Source organism: Pleurodeles waltl, chromosome 10 (genome assembly GCF_031143425.1).
Source record: "Pleurodeles waltl isolate 20211129_DDA chromosome 10, aPleWal1.hap1.20221129, whole genome shotgun sequence".
Taxonomy (NCBI): domain Eukaryota; kingdom Metazoa; phylum Chordata; class Amphibia; order Caudata; family Salamandridae; genus Pleurodeles; species Pleurodeles waltl.
This window is the reverse complement of record NC_090449.1, coordinates 7,136,817-7,162,895: the sequence shown is the minus strand read 5'-3', so window position 1 is coordinate 7,162,895 and position 26,079 is coordinate 7,136,817. Positions and strand designations below refer to the sequence as shown.

At 48.4% G+C, this 26,079-nt stretch overlaps 1 protein-coding gene across 10 annotated transcripts in view; it reads left to right on the top strand.

Annotated features, from left to right (window-relative positions):
* Nucleotides 1-26,079, top strand: part of HUWE1 (HECT, UBA and WWE domain containing E3 ubiquitin protein ligase 1) — a 1,403,674-nt gene that overhangs the window by 1,344,260 nt on the left and 33,335 nt on the right. For all 10 annotated transcript variants that reach the window (XM_069209338.1, XM_069209335.1, XM_069209339.1 and 7 more), the window contains one exon: nt 7,259-7,364. In XM_069209338.1, coding sequence (XP_069065439.1) covers nt 7,259-7,364 — 106 coding nt within the window. The remainder of the gene's footprint in view (nt 1-7,258; nt 7,365-26,079) is intronic.

The following is a 26,079-nucleotide window of genomic DNA, read 5'->3' as shown; positions in this document are numbered from 1 at the left end:
TTGGCTGGATTTGTCTCTGAGTGTGTGTACCTCATTTATTGTCTATGTGTATGTACAACAAATGCTTAACACTACTCCTTGGATAAGCCTACTGCTCGACCACACTACCACAAAATAGAGCATTAGTATTATCTCTTTTTACCACTATTTTACCTCTAAGGGGAACCCTTGGACTCTGTGCATGCTATTCCTTACTTTGAAATAGCACATACAGAGCCAACTTCCTACAGTAGTGTTAAGCATTTGTTGTACACACACACAGGCAATAAATGAGAAACACACACTCAGACCTATTCCAGCCCAATAGGTTTTTATATAGAATAAAATATATTTTCTTAGTTTATTTTAAGAACCACAGGTTCAAGATTTGAAGTAAATACATAAAATGCAAGGTACTCCACACAGGTAAGGTAGGAACTTTGAAATAGAGCAATATCATACAGTTTTGTTAAAATGGCAATAAGCTATTTTAAAAGTAGACAGTGCAAAAATCAACAGTTCCGGGGGGGGGGGGTAAGTATTGGTTAGATTGTGAGGTAAGTAAGACACTTACAAGTCTAAGTTCCTGGGCATAGGCAACCCACAGGGGGATCAAAGCAACCCCAAAGTTAACACACCAGCAGCTCAGGGCTGGTCAGGTGCAGAGGCCAAAGAGGTGCCCAAAACACATAGGCACCTATGGAGAACAGGGATGCTCCGGTTCCAGCCTGCCAGCAGGTAAGTACCCGCGTCCTCGGGAGGGGGGGAGGGGGCGGGGCAGACCAGGGGGGTTTTGTAGAGCACTGGGGGGGTGACACAAGTAGGCACACAAAACACACCCTCAGCGGCACAGGGGCGGCCAGGTGCAGTGTGGAAAGCAGGCATCGGGTTTGTGATAGAAATCAGTGGAGGGACCCGGAGGTCACTCTTAGTGGTGCAGGCAGGGCACATGGGGGCTACTCTGGCCAGCCACCACCTGGGCTAGGCAGAGGGTCGCCTGGGGGTCACTCCTGCTCTGAAGTTTGGTTCCTTCTGGTCCTGGGGGCTGCGGGTGCAGTGCTTGGTCCAGGCGTCAGGTCCCTTGTTACAGGCAGTCGCGGTCAGGGGAGCCTCTGGGTTCTCTCTGAAGGCGTCGCTGTGGAGGTCCAGGGTGGTCGTCTCAGGCCCAGCACCAGTGTTCTTTCTCTAAACTGTATCATTGTTGCCACAATAGGCACACCCCAGGCACCCAGCTATGTCCCTTGTAAAAGGTACCAAGGACTCTGTGGCCAGGGAGGGTCCCTAAGGGCCGCAACATGTATTGTGCCACCTTACAGGACCCCTCAGCAAGCACATGCACACTGGGGATTGTGTGCACTGGTGGGGATAACAATGGTAAAGTCAACATGGCATCCCTCTCAGGGTGCCATGCCAACCGACCACTTCCTGCGGCATAGGTAAGTCACCCCTCTAGTAGGCCTTACAGCCCTAAGGCAGGGTGCACTATACCACAGGTGAGGGCATAGCTGCATGAGCAATATCCCCCTACAGTGTCTAAGTCTATTCTTAGACATTGTAAGTGCAGGGTAGCCATACCGAGTATATGGTCTGGGAGTTTGTCATTGCAAACTCCACAGCTCCATGATGGCTTCACTGAAGACTGGGAAGTTTTGTATCAAACTTCTCAGCTCAGTAAAGCTACTCTGATGGCAGTGTTGGATTTATTGAAAAATGCACACAGAGGGTCACCCAACCCTTTAGTGTAAGGCTGACCAGTCTGTGCCAGCCTACCACTAACACACGTTTCTGACCCCCATGGGGTGAGAGCTTTTGTGATCTCTGGGGTCAGAAACAAAGCCTGCTCTAGTGGAGGTGCTTCACACCTCCCCCTGCAGGAATTGCAACACTTGGTGGTGAGCCTCAAAGGCTCAGGCCTTCTGGTACAGTGCCCCAGGGCACTCCAGCTAGTGGAGATGCCCACTCCCGGAGTAAGCCCCACTTTTGGCAGTAGGTCCAGCAGGAAAATTAGGAAAAACGAGGAGGAGTGACCACTGCTGCTGGGACCACCCCTAAGGTGTCCAGAGCTTAAATGACTCCCTCCTTGCAGAATCCTCCATCTTGATTTGGAGGAGAGTAGCAATTAGGGATAGTAATGTGCCCACCTCCCCAAAGGAAGTGGGCACAGGAAGAGGGTAGCAACTCTCAAGGACAGTAGCCATTGGCTACTGCCCTCTGGCCCCTAAATCTAGTATTTAGGGTACCCCTGACTGTGCTCTTCAGATTCCTGATGACCTAAAGGAGGACTGCAGACCCGCACCAGCAGTTAAGACTCCAAATGACAACTGACTTGGCCCCAGCTCTACTGGCCTGTCTGCAGCTTCAAGGCTCCTGCTACAAGACGACGACTCGTCCTGCAGGACCAGTGGCCTCTACAAACCCTCAGAGGACTGCCTGCCTTCCCTAAGACGGGATCTCCTGAGGACAGTGGCCCGCTGCGCAAAGAAACATCCAACAAAGAGTCCAGAGCCCTCTGGATCTGCCAGTCCTGTCCACTCTGCACCCGACACCCACGGCCCAGGTCCAGGTGGCCCACCTGACTAGAGAGAATCCGCAGGCGATTCTGACCTCGAGCCCATCCCAGGTTGACCCCTCCTACTCACACAGTGGGGGAAAAAATAATAGGAATAGGCATCGGGTTCATATCAATGATACACAGAGAGTTTTAATTCCTCTGTTTGTGACTACAAAGGACATCACCTTTACTGCAGACCGGAAGCTTGTACCCCCTAAATTTAGGTTAATCCCATAGTAATTAAGGCCGGAGGTATTCCATAGTGGTTAGACCCATAATAGTGGCATGCCATGATATGTTGAGATATCTAGTGGATATGGTCTCCTGGAGAATGTTAGTTTTTTCCTGTACCTTTGTGACACAAGTGTTTGCTGCGGTTTGCAATGATTATCACTTTTGCATGTTCCCATGTGTATACTTGGTCCTTATCCGACAGGGATGTGTTTTTTTTTTTTTTAAGTGTGTGTATATATACACTCGGCTGGTAAAACTGAACTGCTGGTGTTTTCTGTGACCTTTTTTCCCTAGCACCCTACGACCTAAAGGGGCCCCAGTGATATTCCTGCAGCCAGCCTGTGCAGTACATGCACTTTACCCATTGGAAGACATTACGGCATAGAAGCGTGTTGGTGTATTTTACTTACTCCACTGTGAATTCTAACACTGCAATACACACACACACAGATACATACATACATACATATACACACACACACACTCCCTCTGGTGTAGGTCTTACCGAGAGGTTGACTCCGCCCTGGTGGCATTGTCCTTCCAGGGTGGGAAGAGGTGTTCAAGGATGAAGCATGACACGAAACGTGTGTGACACCTCTTCCATTAAGGACCACCCCACTTGTTGGATAAATACTACGTTCTCCAAAGACTTTGGTACTCAGTAACGAATCTTGCTAATCAGAGTAGACAAATTGCCCTACTCTTAGCTTTACTCCACCACACCAGTAGTGATTATTGCTTTTTCCAGAGTGAATGTGTGGTGTTGAGGTCTCTCTGTGGTCCCTAGTAAATGGTACCCCTGGCACCTAGGGCCTGGGTACTAGAGAGGGTCCATAGGGGTTGCAGCATGTGTTGTGACACCCTAAGGGACCCCCCTCAAAATGACACACAGCCTGCCATCACAGACTGCGTGTCATGGTGCAAGCCAATAGTGAAAACACAACATGGCACACACATTGTGTGCCATGCTTCAGTCACTACATCTAATATATGTAAGTCCCCCCTACAGCAGTCCTTAGACCCCTAAGGCAGGGTGCCTTCAATTTGATGTGAGGACATATCTGCATGAACAGATGTGTCCCTGTAATGTCTAGTAAGTTACAAGGTATTGCAAGTGAACAGGGAAGCCATCTTAAGGTATGTGCCAGGCACTGGTCAATATGAGTTACCCAGCTCCATAGTGACTTGACTGAAACCTATGGTGTTTGGTATCAAACACCTCATCTTAATAAATCCCTAATGGTGCCAGTATTGGGTTTATTATGACACACACCTGAAACCTATTAGTCGTTTACTGTGCTGGCTGACTGGCCTCAACCAGCCTGCTACCACAGATATGGTTCTGACCCCTGGAGTTGAGCCCGTGCTCTGAGGCCAGAAACAATGCCTTGTCCGAAGGAAGGTGTTAATCACCTCCAGCAGGAGTGCTAGTGAATCTGCTTGCCAAGGTCAGGGACTTCAAAGTCCCTGGCACCTTTCGTATGCGAAACCGGCTTTCCCCTGACGTGGGAGATGCCACTCCCTGCCCTGAGTCCCATTTGGCACGAGGACAGGTAGGAAATTGGATATGCAGTAAGTGTGTTGCACTCCCAGGCTAGCCACACCCCTAAGTTGGGTTGCCAGATGTGCACCATGAAAGAAGGGTTCCACCATCTTATTTTTGGTGGAATAAGGAATTCTGGTTCAAGGTTATGCCCACACTCTTCAGTAAGTGGTCATATAGGAGTTGTAGTCGCCCCAGGGGTAAGTAGCCCATTGGCTACTATTCTATAGTCCCCTTAACGCCCCTAGAATGAGTATTTGGGTGACACCCACAAACCCCCCCCCCCGACATCAGAAGAACAGATTTGACTGACAGAAGGAAGAGGAGGACTAAGAAGCGAGAACTGCGGACCGCTGATGGATTTTTGGTGCCAAACCCTGCCTGCCTCCCTGCTCCTGCCCAGACAGTCCCAAAAACCAGACTGTTCCTGCAGCTCTGCATCCTCCAAAAGCCTTGAAGGGCCTCTAGCACTTTACTAAGCTGTCAGCATCTCACTTAGAGTGGAGACCCACTTTCCTGCAGCTTGCAGGCATGAACTGCAACGTCCGGCTCATTGTTCTGCTGATAACTGGGTCCACCGATACAGCAGCTGCCCAGGAGGAGGTCACCGTGCCCCAGGAAGACAGACCCATCTTTCCACCAAGTGAAAAGATGCTAGGATCCATCAGAGTCGTCCTGTTCCAATATCTGAGGTGCTGGACCGCTTGTAGCAACCAACACTTGTTTGAGAACAATCCGAACTCCCAACGCCTCAAGGACCAACCAGCCATTGAGCGATGTCAGCAACATAGAGGCCATCACCGAGAGTGGCCCAGCTGTCCTGGTTTGTCCCCCTCTTGCAGGTCTGACTGAGAACCGTAGGGTCCTTTGACGCAGTATCACTTGCCGACCAAAACTCTCTGCACCCGAGCGCCACAGCAACCGATGTCGGTGCTCCCCTGTTCCCAGGACCCCCACTGACCGAGCCCCCTGTTGGGAGCTCCCAAACTTGTCCCCAAGTCCACCTCAGCAGCCTGTTCCCAGGTGGCCCCTCCTCTTCGCCAACTGAGCAGTGCGCAAGGCACCTGACAAATCAAGCACCTCTGCACCCGGACTCCTCGGCTGGTAAAACTGAACTGCTGGTGTTTTCTGTGACCTTTTTTCCTTAGCACCCTACGACCTAAAGGGGGCCCCTGTGATATTCCTGGAGCCAGCCTGTGCAGTACAAGCACTTTACCCATTGGAAGACATTACGGCATAGAAGCGTGTTGGTGTATTTTACTTACTCCACTGTGAATTCTAACACTGCAACAGTACTTGCCTAATTTGAGGATTTTCTGGTGTTGAAACATAATATAAAATTGTTGTATATTTTTTCTAAAATTTGTCTTGGGTTTCTTCTCGAGTGTCTCATTTATTGATTGTGCTCAGCAAATTCTTAGCACTGCCCTCTAAGCCTAAACTACTTGTTGATACTACCACAGAAGAGAGTATTTAGGGTTAGTACTGAAAGCCTCTGTCAAACAGTAAGGGTCGTTAGACCTATCTGCATAGTGTACCCCTACATTGGCACACTACATAGCCATCTTTCTACAAGATCTAATACGCGCTGGCCAAGAAGGAGCCTCCGGAGAGGTTGCATGCTCATTCCACCAGAGCTAAAGCGGCGACCACACCGTTAACACACAGGGTACGGATCCTGGACATCTGCCTGGCAGCAACATGGGCATATCTTCCCACATTTACCAAAAATTAAAGTCTATGCATTCAGATCCGTATAGATGGGCACTTTGCCCATTCGGTCTTGCCGGACTTTCTTGTTTGAAATTTGTTCGCAGACCCACCTCCAGGCATGGTATTGCTTGAGTATCTATTCAAAGGTAAGTAATCTGCAGCTAGAAGTCTCTATCAGATGAAAAAGTTACTTATCTTTGGTAACGCCTTATATAGTTGAGACTAAATCTAGCTGCGGGTTCCTTACCAACTCACCTATTCACCCTGCTTTGTGAACGGAGTCTAGGGACAGGGGTGACCTCTTTCAGGGGCTTAGTTTTGCCACATCTGTGGTTGGTGTTCTTCATGGCTCTGCTTCTGGCATGGAAATTTGTGGAAAGAAACTGACAGCGCATCTGTGTGGTGCCCATGTAGGAACCGCAATGTCATTTTTGGTGCTGATGATGGAGACTGACATGGAGCTGATTGACGTCATGAAACACCTTCCAGATCCAGTCTGACGCCTGGGAGAGAATTCAGAGGTAAGGAATCTACAGCTAGATGTAGTCCCTACCGGATAAGGCATTACCAAAGGTGCCATATCTCACACCTTTTAAATGTACACCCTCCTATATGTATTGGAGTTGTTCTACGCACCCTGCAATGCAGAACTGAAATTTCAAAGTAACATTTCCTTATTTAGACTACTGCAGGTGTGATACATGAGCCACAAATAGGGAGATGTCCATCTGCCCTATTTAGATAGCGTATAGCCATATACGCTGTAAATCTGCCAAATTTGGTGGATGTCTTTCATCCACCAAACTGTAAGCTTCCCCAGTGACTCCTTATATTTCGCACTGTAACCTGTCTGGACTCTGTATACTTTGGTTTCTAAATCCCATGCCCTGTTTTCTGAACCTTTGAGCACCTCTGGGCAACCAAAGTAAAGGCTCCTAGTAATAAGTTCTATTATGACCTTCCTTTTGTAACCCAAATATAGAGTAATGAGAAGACTTTTACTTTGTCAATGTATTGTACCAATTGTAATGACATTGAAAATGTTAGTACTCCAGAAGTGGAGAAAGGTTTTCAAATAGAAGCTTATTCTTTGGACAGAGGCAGACATCAACAGAGCATGACATACTTTGTTTAGTATGAATTGAAATATTCTGAACACCATCGCCGCACAGACGCAGCGATTGGCTGGTGGGAGACAGGAGTTGCTAAGACCTGTGATATTTTCTTTTTTTTTTTAGGTATACAGACATGGAGAGCGAGGACTACCACTTCTACCAAGGCCTGGTCTACCTCCTAGAGAATGATGTCTCCACTCTTGGCTACGACCTCACCTTTAGCACTGAGGTAACACTATTGCCCCAGGCAAGGCGTGAATTGCCAGTTCAACAGAGAGCGAAAGATGCAAGCATGGCTTTCCCCAGCATGAACACAGTCCCAAGGGTGTGTGTGTGTGTGTGTGTGTGTGTGTGTGTGTTATTACTAGGCTTTTCCTTTGCCAACAATGGCCACATCAGCCTGTTGTCTTTTATCATGCGTTGTGTGTATTTTCTTACTGTGAAATGCAGCTTGAGCACATGATTCTGCTTGCTTTGTTAGCCTGGGGTAGCCCTCTTTGCTGAAAGCAACCGGTTTCCATGTGTGACATGGTTTGCATATATGTCCTGCTGTAGTTCACATATTTTGCACTATATTGCCATTTGCTGCAATGCAAATGTTGTAAATTGTTGTTGTTAGAAGTAGATGTTTTAGTTTTGAAATGATTTGTGATAATTTCCCAATACCCTCGGTGCAATAGGCCATAGAGTAGACAGTAAAAAAATTTTTTTTTTTTTCTGCCATTTGGTTTGGAAGTATTTTGGATAGGCCCGGAACTGCTGTCCAACTCAAATAAAATCTTTAACATTGAATCTCTGGAGTTGCTACCCTCATAGAAACATCAGACCACTGTGGAGCTGATTTGGTCAGGACTTTTTTCCAAGGCCGGGGTAAATGAGAATGACTCATGAGAGATGGAGGCTATAGAGAGTACAATGATCCCTTTCTACCCCCTTTACAAATCCTAAGTTCCTGGTGTCAGAGCAGCATCGAGTCTCTAACCTCTTTTCAAGGGACCACAAGGACTCTGACTGCACTGCCTGTCAGCTTTTAGATGCAGAAAAAGGCCACCCAAATCCCAAATGGAAAGGTGTTGAGCAAATTATTGATTACAGCGTCTTGGCTCTCCTATACCAATAAACACACACACTGTAAGGGGACCCAGGGGGAGTCCAGAGCATGAATCATCCAAATATGCCATCTTTGGAGATAATCCTTGTAAGTAGCTGGCCTGGTGCGTGGTGGACACCTATGGTTTTGCACCTTATACCAGGTCCAGACAACCCCGATTAGTTAGTGAGACAGTGCCTAGGAAGCCAGGGCTCTCTAGTGGTAGCTGTGGAAGAGCAGACAAGACTTACCTAGAAGGAGTGTAAAGCACTTGCAATACCACAGCAGTCACACAGCAACTTATCACACATGGAAGGAACCACACCGTGTTAAAAAAATAAATAAAGGCACTTTATTACAGTAGCACTGAACTAGATTATGCTTACTTATAGGCAGTCCCCAACTGGAGGAAAATAGTGTGTGTGTGTGTGTGTTCGTGTTCGATGGCATGTGTAGCTGCAGATACACTTGCCATGCGTATCTTCTGACATCTAGTGTTGGGCTCGGAGTGTTACAAGTTGTTTTTCTTTGAAGTCTTTTCAGAGTCACATCCTGTGCATATCCTGCCATCTAGTGTTGGGCCCAGAGTGTTGCAAGTTGTTTTTCTTTGAAGAAGTCTTTTTTCAAGTCACGGGATCGAGTGGTGACTCCTCTCGGTGGTAGTGCGCATGGGCATCGACTCCTTTGTTAGATTGTTTTCTTTCTGCCATCAGGTTCAGACGCTCCAAGACTTTTGATTCAGAAATTCTTTAATCTTTCAAACTTTTCTCATACCGTCTGTATTGTTTCGAACGTAGTTTCCTTCTGCACTCGATCCAATAGTACTGTCGGGATCAAGTAAACACCCTTTCGGGTGCCCGCACCCTTCTTGGGCCTGTTCGGGCCTACCACGCCATAGCCTGATGGATTGGACTTTATTCCGATTCTGTCGACAATGCCACGAAAAATTCCCTTATACTGACCAGCACTTGGTATGTAATCTTTGCCTTTCCCCAGAACATCGAGAAGAAATCTGTGAGGTGTCGGTCTTTTCTATCGAAAAAAGCACTACGCAATCAAAGGGCAAGAAGATTGGAGATGGCGTCCAAACTTAGTCCACCACCGACGTCCTTGGCAAAGATCAGGCACAAACAGCAGTTTCGATCCCATTCTCAGACTCCGAGCAGGATTCAGAGGACCAGAGCCAGCCAATATCAGCGGTGCAGTACGTGAGTACACCTGCCCCAACACCAGCAATGGGAAAAGAAAATCATGCAAAGCCTTGAGGGCACCACTGTCTTTAAGCCATGGTTCCACCCAGAAGAAATTAATCGACGACCCGCCCTTTGGTTCGGCGCCCAAAAAGGTCAGGGCACTACCTCAACAGGCTACCACGCCTGTTTCGGTGTCGGGGTTGAGCCGAAAAATACAAGCCTCCACCTCCGAACCGGGTCGACGCCCAACATCATTGGATCCGAAAAAAGTACGCTCTGCTTTGGACCCAAAACATCTGCTAACAACTTCGGACTCTAAACATCTCAGTCCAAATTCGGAGCCAAAAAAAACATCTTACACAGAAGAGACAGGGCTTTCGACTCGAATGAGGCATGTGCCCAAGACATTTACCGAACAATCCTCTAAAAGCACAAAACATGCTTCAGAACATCAAATGGAGAAATCAGACATTCATCCCATTTTAGAGGTTATGGACAGCAAACAAAGGAAAAAACAAATCCAGAAGGAGACTGGAAACATTACTTCTCAGCCTCCACAGAAGCATTCCAGGAAACTCTGGATACTGCCCCACCACAGGCAAAAATCTATAAGCAAAAAGAAAAGCCGAAAACTCTAGCTTTCTCCACCACATTCACCCCAACATTCCTTTTCACCACAACCTCCGACTCCACCACCTTCACCATCTCATTCTCACACTTCCTCGCAAGAAGATGTAAGGGGTGATTCTTGTTACACCATGGGCCATGTACGATTCAGATCCTATCCCATCTAACGATCCGGGTTTGTATCCCAACAGACATCTCCACCAGAGGATAGTACAGTATATAACCAAGTTATATCTAGAGCAGCTGCTTACATGGAGTACAATTGCATGCAGAACCTTTAGAGGAGGACTTTCTTTTCCATACCCTGTCCTCAACTCGTAAGCAATACCAGTGTCTACCAGTGCTTCCTGGTATGATTAAACATGCAGGCGGAATTTTAAAAAAAACAGTTAAAGCTAGGGTCTAACTCCAAGGATTGACAAAATATAAGCCTGCACCAACAAACCCAATTTACATCACACAACAATTACCACCAGATTCTATTGTGGTCAGTGCAGCCAGGAAGCGTGCCAATAGTCAGCCTTATGGGGACCTGACCCGCCCCGCCACACACACACACACACACACGTAAATTTGATGCAGCAGGGAAAAGGGTGGCAACACAAGCGACTGACCAATGGCGTAATGCCAATTTCCAGGCCCTGTAAGCAAGATACGACAGGGCACATTGGTATGAGATGCAAGAATTCTTGCAATATCTGCCTAAACACCACCAAAAAAGGGTGCAGAAAATTGTGGCAGAAGGTCAGGCCATCACAAATAATCAAATTATGTCTGCTCTAGATGCAGCTGACACTGCAGCTAGAGGAATTAATTCCAGCATTACTATTAGACGACATGCGTGGTTGAGGTCCTCCGGTTGCAAACCTGAGATACATCAGGCGGTCCGTAATATGACATTTAAACAGTTTTTTGGACTAGATGTGAACGAAACCATAAACAAACTCAAAGATTCAGACACAGCAAAAGCCATGGGAGCTCCTTATACCACACTATTTCGGGGTTCCTTTCGAAAACCACATGTAGGAAGCTGGCTCTGTATGCACTATTTCAAAGTAAGAAATATCATGCACAGAGTCCAAGGGTTCCCCTTATAGATAAGGTAGTGGCAAAAAGATAATTCTAATGCTCTATTTTGTGGTAGTGTGGTCGAGCAGTAGGCCTATCAGAGGGTAGTGTTAAGCATTTGTTGTACACAGAGGCAATAAATGGGGAACACACACTCAAAGACAATTCCAGGCCAATAGGTTTTTATATATAAATATCGAAATATAAATATAGAAAAATATCTTTCCTTAGTTTATTTTAAGAACTACAGGTTCAAGATTTACAAACAATACTTTAAATGAAAGGTATTTCACTTAGGAACTTTAGGAACTTTGAATTAGCAAAATAGTATATATAGTTTTCACACAAATGGCAAAAAGCTATTTTAAAACTGGACACAGTGCAATTTTCAACAGTTCCTAGGGGAAGTAAGTGTTTGTTAGTTTTGCAGGTAATTAAACCACCTACAGGGTTCAAAGTTGGGTCCAAGGTAGCCCACCGTTGGGGGTTCAGAGCAACCCCAAAGTTACAACACCAGCAGCTCAGGGCCGGTCAGGTGCAGAGGTCAAAGTGGTGCCCAAAACACATAGGCTTCAATGGAGAAGGGGGTGCCCCGGTTCCAGTCTGCCAGCAGGTAAGTACCCGCGTCTTCGGAGGGCAGACCAGGGGGTTTTTGTAGGGCACCGGGGGGGGACACAAGTCAGCACAAAAAGTACACCCTCAGCGGCATGGGGGCGGCCGGGTGCAGTGTGCAAACAGGCATCGGGTTTGCAATGTAGTTCAATGGGAGACCTAGGGGTCTCTTCAGCGATGCAGGCAAGGAGGGGGGGGGGGGGGACTACTCGGGGTAGCCACCACCTGGGCAAGGGACAGGGCCACCTGGGGGTCGCTCCTGCACTGGAGGTCGGATCCTTCAGGTCCTGGGGGCTGCGGGTGCAGTGTCCTTACCAGGCGTCGGGTTCTTAGAAGCAGGCAGTCGCGGTCAGGGGGAGCCTCTGGATTCCCTCTGCAGGAGTCCTCCCTGTAGTGTTGGTTCTCCACAAGTCGATCCGGGGGCGTCGGGTGCAGAGTGCAAAGTCTCACGCTTCCGGCGGGAAACGTGTATTCTTTCAAAGTTGCTTCTTTGTTGCAAAGATGCTTCTTTCTTGGAGCAGAGCCGCTGTCCTCGGGAGTTCTTGGTCCTTTTAGATGCAGGGTAGTCCTCTGAGGCTTCAGAGGTCGCTGGACCCTGTGGAACGCTTCGCTGGAGCAGTTCTTGTGAAGTGGGGAGACAGGCCGGTAGAGCTGGGGCCAAAGCAGTTGGTGTCTCCGTCTTCTCTGCAGGTTTGTCAGTTCAGCAGTCCTTCGTCTTAGGTTGCAGGAATCTATCTTGCTTGGTTCTGGGGGCCCCTAAATACTCAATTTAGGGGTGTGTTTAGGTCTGGGGGTGTTAGTAGCCAATGGCTACTAGCCCTGAGGGTGGCTACACCCTCTTTGTGCCTCCTCCCTGAGGGGAGGGGGACACATCCCTAATCCTATTGGGGGAATCCTCCATCTGCAAGATGGAGGATTTCTAAAAGTCAGTTACCTCAGCTCAGGACACCTTAGGGGCTGTCCTGACTGGCCAGTGACTCCTCCTTGTTTTTGTCATTATCTCCCCTGGTCTTGCCGCCAAAAGTGGGGGCTGTGTCCAGGGGGCGGGCATCTCCACTAGCTGGAGTGCCCTGGGGCATTGTAACACGAAGCCTGAGCATTTGAGGCTCACTGCTAGGTGTTACAGTTCCTGCAGGGGGGAGGTGTTAAGCACCTCCACCCAGAGCAGGCTTTTGTTTCTATCCTCAGAGGGCACAAAGGCCCGCACCCCGTGAGGTCAGAAACTAGTCTCTCAGCAGCAGGCTGGCACAGACCAGTCAGTCCTGCACTGAACAATTGGGTAAAATACAAGGGGCATCTCTAAGATGCCCTCTGTGTGCATTTTTTAATAAATCCAACACTGGCATCAGTGTGGATTTATTATTCTGAGAAGTTTGATACCAATCCTCCCACTATTCAGTGTAGCCATTATGGAGCTGTGGAGTTCGTTTTTGACAGACTCCCAGACCATATACTCTTATGGCTACCCTGCACTTACAATGTCTAAGGTTTTGCTTAGACACTGTAGGGGCATAGTGCTCATGCACCTATGCCCTCACCTGTGGTATAGTGCACCCTGCCTTAGGGCTGTAAGGCTTGCTAGAGGGGTGACTTACCTATGCCACAGGCAGTGGTCTGTGGGCATGGCACCCTGAGGGGGGTGTCATGTCGACTTTGACTTTGCCTTTTTCTCCCAACCAACATACACAAGCTGCAATGGCAGTGTTCATGCTGCAGCCCTTGGGGACCTTCACTGGCCACAGGGCCCTTACAAGAGACTTAGCTGTGTACCAGGGGTGTGCCAATTGTGGCATCAATGGTACAGTTTAGGGGAAAGAACACGTGTGTGTGTGGGGGGGGGCGGTGTAATGGGTATCATGCCAAAAAGGGGCACTTTCCTACAACAGTTTCACTTTAGCTGTGTCTAAGTGCATTCTTAGACATTGTAAGTGCAGAGTGGCCATATTGAGTAAATGAGCTGGGAGTTTGCCATTAAGAACTCCACAGCTCCATGATGGCTTCACTAAAGTCTGGGAAGTTTGGTATCAAACCTCTCTGCACAATAAACCCACACTGATGCCAGTGTGTGATTTATTGTAAAATGCACCAAAAGGGCATCTTAGAGATGCCCCGGTGTATTTTAACCAACTTCTAGTCCAGGACTGCCAGCCTGCCACTTCTGGACACGTTTCTGACCTCATGGGGTGAGGGCCTTTGTGCTCTCTGTAGCCAGAAAAAAAAGCCTGCACTGGGTGGAAGTGCTACACACCTCCCCCCTGCAGGAACTGTAACACCTGTCAAAGGCTCATGCCTCCTGTTACAATGCCCCAGGGCACTCCAGCTAGTGGAGATGCCCAGCCACCGGACAAAGCCCCACTTTTGGCAGCACGTCTGGCAGGAAACTTAAGAAAAACAAGGAGTGACTACTTCAGCTAGGACCACCTCTAAGGTGTCCAGAGCTGAAGTGACCCCTCCCTTCAGAATCCTCAATCTTGCTTTGGAGGACAGGGGCCAATACGGTTAGGTTTGTGTGTCGTTTCAAAGCGCCCCCCCCCCCAAAGTGTGTGGACACCGGAAGGGTGTGGTCACCCTCAGGGACAGTAGCCATTGGCTACTGACCCCTGCAACACCCCTAAATCCAGGATCTAAGGGCCTCCCTAAACCCAGCTCACCAGATTCCTGGCAACCTCGAGAAGAAGAAAGGAGGACTGCTAAGCTGACCCCCAGCAGAGAAGCCTAAAGACACCAACTGACTTGGCCTCAGCCCTACAGGCCTGTCTCCAGCTTCTGAAGCCCTGCAACAAAAAGGTGACGCATCCTTCAGGACCAGCAACCTCTTAAATCTCAAGAGGACTGCCTGCACCACAGAGGACCAAGATCTCCCGTGGACCTGAAAGAAACATCAACAAAGGACTCCAGAAAGAAACACCAACCAAGGACTCCAGAACCGCCCCGGATCTGCGAGTCCTGCCCACTCTGCACCAGGTGCCCACAGCTCATGTCCAGGTGGCCCGACTGACTGGAGCCGGTCCCCAGGCAATTCTGACCTAGTGTCCTCCTGGGTTGACAACGCCTGCTGCCTAAATCCGGAGGACCCCACTGGCCGTGAGAGAACCTGACGAAGATTCCCAACACCAAAAGGTACCCCTGCACCCGCAGCCCTCCTCCTTGTCCAGCCTATGGTTTTCCGGAACTGAGCCCCTGGATCTAACCTGCAGCATCTTTTGTTACCCCTGGGGTCCCCCTAATGGAAAGCATTGGGAGCCAGACGCTTTGTTCGCACCCTGCACCCAGCCGCTCCTGCGCCACTGAAGGGGTGTGTTTGGTGCTAACCTGTGGTCCACCTGTTGCTCCTCTAACCCCCCTGGTCTGCCCTTCGAAGACACGGGCACTTACCTGCAAGCAGGCCTGATTCAGAGTGCCCCCAGTCTCCATAAGAGCCCATGTTAGATCAACCTCAAATTGAATCTCTGTTCCCGGACGGCCCTGTGTTGTTGGTGGTGGGTGTTTGGTGTTAACTTGAACCCCAACCTGTGTACATCCTAACCCCCAGAGACTGGACCTGTATGTCTTTTGCTTACCTCAAAACTGTGCTAACCTTTCTTCTACCATAGAACTGTTCTGAAAATTGCAGTCAACTTTTAAAACCGATATTTGCTATTTATTCAAAAACAGTATAACTTGCCAAATTGAAACAAAGTGGTATTGATACATATGTTGGATACTTACTTGCAAATGTACTTACCTGCAACTTGAATCTTGTGGTTCTAGAAATAAAGTAACAAAATATATGTTTGCTTTATAAAAACCATTGGCCTGGAGTTAGTCGTTGAGTGTGCGCCTCATTTCTTGACTGTGTGTGTACAACAAATGCTTTGCACTATTCTCTGATAAGCCTACTGCTCGACCACACTACCACACAAGAGAGCATTAGTATTATCTCCTTTAGCATCTGTTAAGTCTCTGGGAAACCCCTGGACTCTGTGCACACTATACCTCATTTTGATATAGTATATACAGAGCCAGCTTCCTACACTAACCCTATACTGAGAGCATAATGAATGAATCAATCAAAAACATTTATAAAGCGCGCTACTCACCCGTGAGGGTCTCAAGGCGCTGGGGGGGTGGGGGGGGGGGGGGGGGGTCACTGCTGCTCGAAGAGCCAGGTCTTGAGCTGCCTCTGGAATGCGAGGTGGTCCTGAGGTTGGCAGGGAGGGAATTCCATGTCTTGGCCGCCAGGTAGGAGAAGGATTTCCCACCTGCCGTGGTGCGGCGGATGCGAGGGACGGCGGCGAGTGCGAGGTTGGCGGAGCAAAGTTGACGGGTGGGCGTGTAGAAACTGAGGTGAAGGTTGAGGTATTCGGGTCCCTTGTTGTGGAGGGCTTTCTGTGCGTGGGTGAGGAGCCGGAAGGTGATCCTTTTGTTGACGGGAATCCAGTGCAGGTGTCTCAGGTGGGCGGAGATGTGGCTGTTGCGGGGTATGTCAAGGACGAGGCGGGCGTAGGCGTTTTGTATTCGCTGCAGACGTTTCTGGAGTTTGGCGGTGATTCCTGCGTATAGGATGTTTCCGTAGTCCAGGCGGCTCGTGACGAGGGTGTGGGTCACAGTCTTTCTGGTGTTGGTGGGGATCCAACGGAGGATCTTTCGGAGCATGCGGAGGGTGAGGAAGCAGGGAGATGATACGGCCTTCTGCCTTTGCCCAGTCTAAGAGGGTAGCCCTAGTTCCCATACCTGATGAACTGAATTCTAGTTCGGTCTGTAGTCTGAATGGCAATCCTTTCTGCAGACTGTAGATTCCGAGCCAGCAGTGCTGCATGTCGAGCACAGCATTCATCCCGAGACAGTCGTGGCTGGAGTGCCCTTCTGACCTGCCCTGGGTCAGCGCATTGTTTATATAATCAAAGCCTCACTGTTAGTCACATCTCTGATGCAGTGATATGTCTAGAAGTCAGAAGCTGTCTCTGAACAAGCAACGCAAGCACTAGGATACCTTATACTGTTGAGAAAGGCTAACTAAGACAAGCAACTTATACAATTTATTCTTAGAATAATATTGTGCAAGTTCAAGTTTGTGAAATGTCACTGCTTAAAGCGATGTCAGCAGTGCAGCGTGTCAAATATAAAACAGAGCTAAAATGGATAACCAACCTAGGTCCAACAGGGCCTCACTGCAGAGTTATAGTCTATCGAGCACATTGTAGGTCTCTGAGCAGAATATGTTCCGGGTGTTCACAGCGATGTGACAGATCATCTGAATAGGTACTTCTAGAGCAGCCGTAAATGGGAGGCAGACAGCAAGCTGTTCAAAGAAGAGTTGTAATGCTGAGGTACTCACCAGGAGGGCATTGATGGGAGAAGCCAGAACTCCAAATGCCCCCAGTCTGGGCGTGTTTTGAGTGGGTCCACAACGAAATGCTTTCACAGTGAATTGGGATGGAAAATGTGTATACACATTCCCACCTATTTCTTTAGTTCCCACGCTGTTGTGCAAGATCAGAAGGGAGCACTGCAGGGTGATCTTAGTGGTTACAGCATGGTCACATCAACCTTGTAATTCAGAATTGTGGAGCATGTCCGCCCAAACTCCAATACAGTTCAAGCCAGACGTTCAACTGCTTTAAAGGAACAGGGGACAAATACTTCACCACAACTCGCAATCCATTCAGTCATCACCCTGGTTCACCAAGATTTAGAATTTGGACATTTGATAATCTCTGTGGGTGTCATATTTATATTTATTCTTGGAGTGGCTGGAGCAGCATCAACTATTAAAATATGCTATCTAAAAGTAAAACATTTTGTTTTATGGACAAGAAAAGAAAGCTAACACTTCCAATATGTCTCCATGTGTGTTTCTGTCTTAACTCCTGAAATTGGCCAATCCAGGACTCACTTAGGTCTCAAACAAATACAGTATATATTGCGGCAATTTCAATGTTCCATATAACACCTGACTGCTCTGTTCTCAAAGGCTCTGTAAGGCCTTCATGAGAGGTTTATTTAGATCTTTCCCTAAAACAAATTTGTTTCCAGTTTGGAAGGTAAATACTGTTTTAATAATGTAGGAAAATCACTCTTTCTGGCATGGTCACCCCCACTTTTTGCCTGTTGTCCGTGTGCTTACACTGTTTTCACTGGGATCCTTCTAACCAGAACCCCAGTGATTGTTCTCTCTCCTCCGAATGTGGTTGCTTTGGTACTCTTTACACCCGACAGTTGGCATACTGGTGCCCCCTGTAAGTCCCTGGTAGATAGTACTTAGGTACCCAGGGCATTGGTACACCAGGGGTCCCCCATGGGCTGCAGAATGTATTATGCTATCCATGGGGAGCCCGTGCAAACTGTCTGCAGGCCTGCCATTGCAGCCTGCGTGACAAGGTGCATGCACTCTTTCACTGCTGGTCACTGCATCAAGTCACTGTAAGTCACCCCTATGATGGTCCCTTTCAGCCCAAAGGGAAGGTTGCAGGTACCTGTGTGTGGGGGCACCCCAGCATGAGCAGAGATGCCCCTACGAACTCCAGGTTCGATGGCATCTGTCGCTGTAGATACACATGTTGTGCATAGCCCGCCATCTGGTGTTGGGTCGGAGTGTTACAAGTTGTTTTTCTTCGAAGAAGTCTTTCGAGTCACGGGACCGAGGGACTCCTCCTCTTTGTCTCCATTGCGCATGGGCGTCGACTCCATCTTCGATTGTTTTCTTTCCGCCATCGGGTTCGGACGTGTTCCTTTCGCTCCGGGTTTCGGAACAGAAAGTTAGCTCTAAAATCGGAAAATTACGTCGGTATTGTTGCGTTCGGGATCGGGTTAGATAGCATCGACACCGAATCGATACGATAACATCTCCGTTGCCCTTCGGGGTAGTTTTCGATCCCCCGTCGGGGCCTGGTCGGCCCGACCGCGTGTGACATCGACGCTGATGGAACGGACCCCGTTCCGATTCTGTCCTAAATGCCACAACAAATACCCGTATACAGACCAACATTCGGTCTGTAACCTGTGCCTGTCGCCCGAGCACATGGAAGAAACTTGTGAGGCCTGTCGTGCGTTCCGGTCCCGAAAAACGCTCCGTGACCGCCGAGCCAGAAGACTGCAGATGGCGTCCACGCCGACAGGACACAGAGATTTCGAGGAACAAGAAGAAGCCTTCTCGATCCATGAATCGGACTCGGACGAATTCGACGACCACGAAACAGTGAGTAAGACGTCGAAGATAGCACATAAGAAAACTGACAAGGCCCAGGGGACGCCACTGCCTTCAGGCCATGGCTCAACCCATAAAATCGGTGACCAACCAACGGCACCGAAGAAGGCCAAAATAGTGCCGAGATCGTCCGACTCGGGTCGAGACACAGGCACCCAGCCATCTCGGGACCGAGATAGTGCTGCCGACAAAGATCGACGCCGAGATAGCGGAGCCGAAGCTGCTCGACGCAGAGACAGCGGCACCGAGGAGGATCGACGCCGAGAGGGTTCGACTCCGAAAAAAAGAAAAATCGCCTCGGAGCCGAAAAAGAGCGTGGACATAGTTTCGGTGCCAAAACGACCCGCAACCGAGCCAACTACCGGTTCCTATTCAGAGGAACAATCACTGTCCTCTCAAATGCGAAAGCATAGATTCGAGGAGGAATTACAATCCACCGAGGTGGACCACACTCAAAAAAGGATTTTTATACAGGTTGGAACAGGGAAAATAAGCACCCTTCCCCCTATTAGGAGGAAGAGGAGACTTGAATTCCAACAAGAACAAGCACCACAAACAAAACTGGTGAAGAAGGTAACTCCGCCACCCTCTCCTCCACCTGTAGCTCACATTTCACCGGCGCAGACTCCGTCACATTCACCGGCTCACACCACCTTAAGCCAAGGTGACCAGGACCAAGATGCTTGGGACTTATACGACGCCCCAGTGTCGGACAACAGTCCAGAGGCGTATCCTACAAAGCCCTCACCACCAGAAGACAGCACAGCATATTCACAAGTGGTGGCTAGAGCAGCAGAGTTCCACAACGTGTCTCTACACTCGGAGCCTGTCGAGGATGACTTCCTCTTCAACACCCTCTCTTCCACACATAGCACCTACCAAAGCCTGCCTATGCTCCCAGGAATGCTAAGGCACGCAAAGGACATATTCAAAGAGCCTGTCAAGAGTAGGGCAATAACACCGAGGGTGGAAAAGAAATATAAAGCACCTCCCACAGACCCAGCTTTCGTTACCTCACAACTGCCACCAGATTCGGTTGTGGTAGGGGCAGCTCGCAAGAGAGCAAACTCTCACACATCGGGCGATGCACCACCCCCAGATAAGGAGAGCCGCAAGTTCGATGCAGCCGGTAAAAGGGTCGCAGTACAGGCTGCAAACCAGTGGCGCATCGCTAACTCCCAAGCGCTCCTAGCGCGATATGATAGAGCCCACTGGGATGAGATGCAACACCTCATTGAGCATCTACCCACAGAACTACAAAAGAGGGCGAAACAAGTGGTTGAGGAGGGCCAAAACATCTCTAATAACCAGATACGCTCCTCTATGGACGCAGCTGACACAGCTGCAAGAACAATTAACACGGCAGTAACCATACGAAGGCACGCGTGGCTACGAACATCTGGTTTTAAACCAGAGATACAGCAGGCGGTGCTCAATATGCCATTCAATGAGCAACAATTGTTCGGACCTGAAGTGGACACGGCAATTGAGAAGCTAAAAAAGGACACTGACACTGCAAAAGCCATGGGCGCGCTCTACTCCCCGCAGAGCGGAGGCACTTTCAACACCTTCCGCAAGACAACCTTTAGAGGGGGGTTTCGGGGTCAAGCCACACAAGCCAGTACCTCACATTCAACACCGTCCACCTACCAGGGACAGTACCAAAGGGGAGGCTTTCGGGGCCAATACAGAGGGGGACAATTCCCTAGAAGCAGGGGAAAATGTCAAGGCCCCAAGACACCTACAACCAAGCAGTGACTCACACGTCACTCATCCCCTCCACACAACACCAGTGGGGGGAAGAATAAGTCAGTATTACCAAGAGTGGGAGAAAATAACAACAGACACTTGGGTCTTAGCAATTATCCAACATGGTTATTGCATAGAATTTCTAAAAATCCCTCCAAACATAACACCAAAAACACAGAATATATCAAAACAACATTCGGACCTCCTAGAAATAGAAGTTCAAGCATTACTGCAAAAGAACGCAATAGAACTGGTACCAGATACACAAACAAATACAGGGGTTTACTCACTGTACTTTCTAATACCAAAGAAGGACAAAACACTGAGACCAATCCTAGACCTCAGAACACTAAACACATACATCAAATCAGATCACTTTCACATGGTCACGCTACAGGAAGTGTTGCCATTGCTAAAGCAACAAGATTACATGACAACCTTAGATCTCAAAGATGCGTATTTCCACATACCAATACATCCGTCGCACAGGAAATACCTAAGGTTCGTATTCAAAGGAATACATTACCAATTCAAAGTATTGCCGTTCGTTTAACAACTGCACCAAGAGTCTTCACAAAATGCCTAGCAGTAGTGGCTGCACACAACAGAAGGCAGCAAATACACGTATTCCCGTATCTAGACGACTGGCTAATCAAGACCAACTCACTGACAGGGTGCTCACACCACACAGATCAGGTCATACAAACCCTCTACAAACTCGGTTTCACCATCAACTATGCGAAATCGCACATTCTGCCGTGCAAAGTACAACAATACCTAGGAGCGACAATAGACACAACGAGGGGAATAGCCACTCCAAGTCCACAAAGGGTTCAAAATTTCCAAAAGATTATACAACGCATGTATCCAACACAAAAAATACAGGCGAAGATGGTATTACAACTCCTAGGCATGATGTCCTCATGCATAGCCATTGTCCCGAACGCAAGATTACACATGAGGCCCTTACAACAGTGCCTAGCATCACAATGGTCACAAGCATAGGGTCGCCTTCTAGATCTGGTGTTAATAGACCGCCTAACATACCTCTCGCTTCTATGGTGGAACAATATAAATTTAAACAAAGGGCGGCCTTTCCAAGACCCAGTGCCACAATACGTGATAACAGATGCTTCCATGACAGGGTGGGGAGCACACCTCAATCAACACAGCATACAAGGACAATGGGATGTACATCAAAGAAAGCTGCATATAAATCACCTCGAACTACTAGCAGTTTTCAAAGCATTAAAAGCATTTCAACCAATCATAACTCACAAATACATTCTTGTCAAAACGGACAACATGACAACAATGTATTATCTAAACAAACAGGGGGGGGGGGACACTCGACACAGCTGTGCCTTCTGGCACAACAAATATGGCAATGGGCAATTCACAACCACATTAGTCTAATAGCACAGTTTATTCCGGGGATCCAGAATCAACTTGCAGACAATCTCTCTCGAGATCACCAACAGGTCCACAAATGGGAAATTCACCCCCAAATTCTAAACATTTACTTCAAACGTTGGGGAACACCTCAAATAGACTTATTTGCAACAAAGGAGAACCCAAAATGCCAAAACTTCGCATCCAGATACCCACACAGGCAGTCTCAAGGCAATGCCCTATGGATGAACTGGTCAGGGATATTTGCGTACGCTTTTCCCCCTCTCCCTCTCCTTCCATATCTAGTAAACAAATGGAGTCAAAACAAACTCAAACTCATACTGATAGCACCAACATGGGCAAGGCAACCATGGTACACAACACTGCTAGACCTATCAGTAGTACCCCACGTCAAGTTGCCCAACAGGCCAGATCTGTTAACACAACACAAACAGCAGATCAGGCATCCAGACCCAGCATCGCTGAATCTAGCAATCTGGCTCCTGAAATCCTAGAATTCGGACACTTAAACCTCACACAAGAATGTATGGAAGTCATAAAGCAAGCTAGAAGACCATCCACTAGACACTGCTATGCAAGCAAATGGAAAAGGTTTGTTTGCTACTGCCATCATAATCAAATTCAACCATTACACGCATCTCCAAAGGATGTAGTGGGTTACTTACTACACTTACAAAAATCGAACCTGCCCTTCTCTTCCATTAAAATACACCTCGCAGCAATATCTGCATACCTGCAGATTACCCATTCAACTTCACTATTTAGGATACCTGTCATTAAAGCGTTTATGGAAGGCCTCAGAAGAATTATACCACCAAGGACACCACCCGTTCCTTCATGGAACCTCAACATCGTCTTAACAAGACTCATGGGTCCACCCTTTGAACCTATGCACTCTTGCGAAATACAATTCCTAACCTGGAAAGTTGCATTTCTCATCGCCATCGCATCTCTAAGAAGAGTAAGTGAAATTCAGGCGTTTACAATACAAGAACCTTTTATCCAACTACACAAAAATAAAGTAGTCCTAAGAACCAATCCTAAATTTTTGCCAAAGGTTATTTCACCGTTCCACCTAAATCAAACGGTAGAGCTACCAGTGTTCTTCCCACAGCCAGATTCCATAGCTGAAAGGGCACTACATACATTAGACGTCAAAAGAGCACTAATGTACTACATCGACAGAACTAAAAACATCAGGAAAACTAAACAACTGTTTATTGCATTTCAAAAACCTCACGCAGGAAACCCAATCTCGAAACAGGGTATAGCCAGATGGATAGTTAAGTGCATCCAAATCTGCTACCTTAAAGCAAAAAGACAACTGCCCATTACACCAAGGGCACACTCAACCAGAAAGAAAGGCGCTACCATGGCCTTCCTAGGGAATATTCCAATGCACGAAATATGTAAGGCAGCCACATGGTCTATGCCTCACACATTTACCAAGCACTACTGTGTAGACGTGCTATCCGCACAACAAGCCACAGTAGGTCAAGCCGTACTAAGAACCTTATTTCAGACTACTTCCACTCCTACAGGCTGACCCACCGCTTTTGGGGAGATAACTGCTTACTAGTCTATGCACAACATGTGTATCTACAGCGACAGATGCCATCGAACTGAAAATGTCACTTACCCAGTGTACATCTGTTCGTGGCATCAGTCGCTGAAGATTCACATGTGCCCACCCACCTCCCCGGGAGCCTGTAGCCGTTTGGAAGTTAGCTTCAACTTTGTACATTTGTAAATATATTAAATCTTAAATAGGTACATACTTATTCACTCCATTGCATGGGCACTATTACTAACAAACAACTCCCACCTCACCCTCTGCGGGGAAAACAATCGAAGATGGAGTCGACGCCCATGCGCAATGGAGACAAAGAGGAGGAGTCCCTCGGTCCCGTGACTCGAAAGACTTCATCGAAGAAAAACAACTTGTAACACTCCGACCCAACACCAGATGGCGGGCTATGCACAACATGTGAATCTTCAGCGACTGATGCCACGAACAGATGTACACTGGGTAAGTGACATTTTCATTACAATGCACTTGGTAAGTGCGGGGAAGCCATTTTACCCATGCACTGGCCACAGGTCACTCACTACCTGTGGTCCAGCTCCATAATGGTAACTCAGAACCTAGCCACTTTTGGTATCAAACATGCCGGAATCATACCCCAATACTAATGCCAGTATTGGTGACATAATTCCATGCACTTTGGGGGCTCTTAGAAGGATCTCCCAGTATTGCTCCTACTAGCCTTCCTGGGTTTGCGAGCAGTCCACGCTGCTGCAGTCCCTCAGACAGGTTTCTGTCCTCTTACTGCTTGACCAACTCATGCAGGGGAAGGCAGAACAAAGAATTTCCTGTGGAAGTGGGGAATGCAACACCCTCATTTCATTTGGAAATAGGTGTTACTGAGCTGGAGAGGGGTAGCCTCTCCATGCCACCAGCTGCTCTGGTGCAAAACTACACAAAGGAAAGCGGAGTGACCACTCCCCTGTTCATCACCACCTCCAGGTGGCCACTTGATTCTGCCATCTTGAAAACAAGATGTGTAGAGGCCCCTTGGAGCATCTAGTTGGTCAGAACAGGTAACTGACATTAGTGATCACCCTACAGAGTGACCAAGCCCCCTGTTAGGACTATTTAGGGACTCCCTTGTGGGTGGGTCTCCAGATTCAGCGTGTAAGACTCCACCAGGTCTCCTCAGCATTGACCTCTTCTGCTCGTGGCCACTGGAACGGCTGCTGGACTTCTCAGGAACCAAACAAGCCTTCGTTTTTCCAGCTCCTTCCAGCACTTGCAACATTTCCATGGCTGTCTTCTCTGTGGTCGGCAAGACTTCAGCTGCACCAAAGAAACAAGAAGGAATCTCTCTTGGAGGGAAGGAGTGACTCCCCTGCATCTACAGGCACCTAGGGCAATGACATCCTACAGCTGGGATCTACACTCTGCTGGAACTTTGTGGATCCCCCAACACAGATGGTGATTCTGAGTTGTCCTTTTGGTCCTTTCTGCCTTCTATCCAACTTGGGAGATGGTGAGCCCTTGCCTGTCCCTGCAGGATAGAATCTGTGTGCTCTTCGACTCTTGCAGCAACCAAGGCTTATTGACTCCTGGTCCGAGGGATCTTCAGGCTCCAAGTAACCCCGGCCTCCAGCACTTCATCCTTGCAAAGACAGTCTCCTCTCTGCTGCTCCAGCGACGTGGGACTCCTCTCCAGGTTTGGGGGGGGGGGGGGTTATGAGTCCCTTGGACCTTGCTCGTCCGCTTCAGCCCTGCTAATCCTCTTCTTTGCAGATTTGCACTTGCCAAAGCTTGTTGGTGGTCCTTCTGACCATTGACCTGCGTGCGACCGGTGTGGGGGCAGCTTCTGCATGACTTCAGGGACTCCTGTGCAGCTCCTGGGCTCCACAGCTGACCTTCATCTTCCACCGTCAACCCAGATCTTCACCCACAGAAAGGTGGGCAGTGGCTCCTGACCCACCTGGACACTCTTACGTGGAATGGACTCTGTCCCCTTCTTCTGCAGGTCCTGTTCATCCAGAGTCCACCGTTTGGTTCCACTCAGCTGGTCCTGTTCTTGCATACTTCATTTTCAAAGTCCCCTTGTTAGTCCCTGGGAAAACCAGGTAACTTACCTCTCCTGGTCGCTGGGGGCCACCTCTCGAGGTTCCAAGTACTCCCGGCTCCCTACTAACCACATCCTTGGATGTGGGACCTGACTTCGCATTCCACTATTTTAGTATATGGTTTGGCCCCGCTATAGGGCCCAAGCTATTTTCTGCTATTTCACAACGACAATTGTTTTTTTCCTATGTACTTACACCTACATATATTGTATAGTTTACTCCACTTGGGGGTCTGCCTGTAAGTAATCTAGTTCAGTGCTACCTTAATAAAGTGCCTTTATTTTTTAACACTGTGTGGCTCCTCTCATGTGAGATAAGTTGCTGTGTGATTACGGTGGTATGGGAAGGCTTTACACTCCTCCTA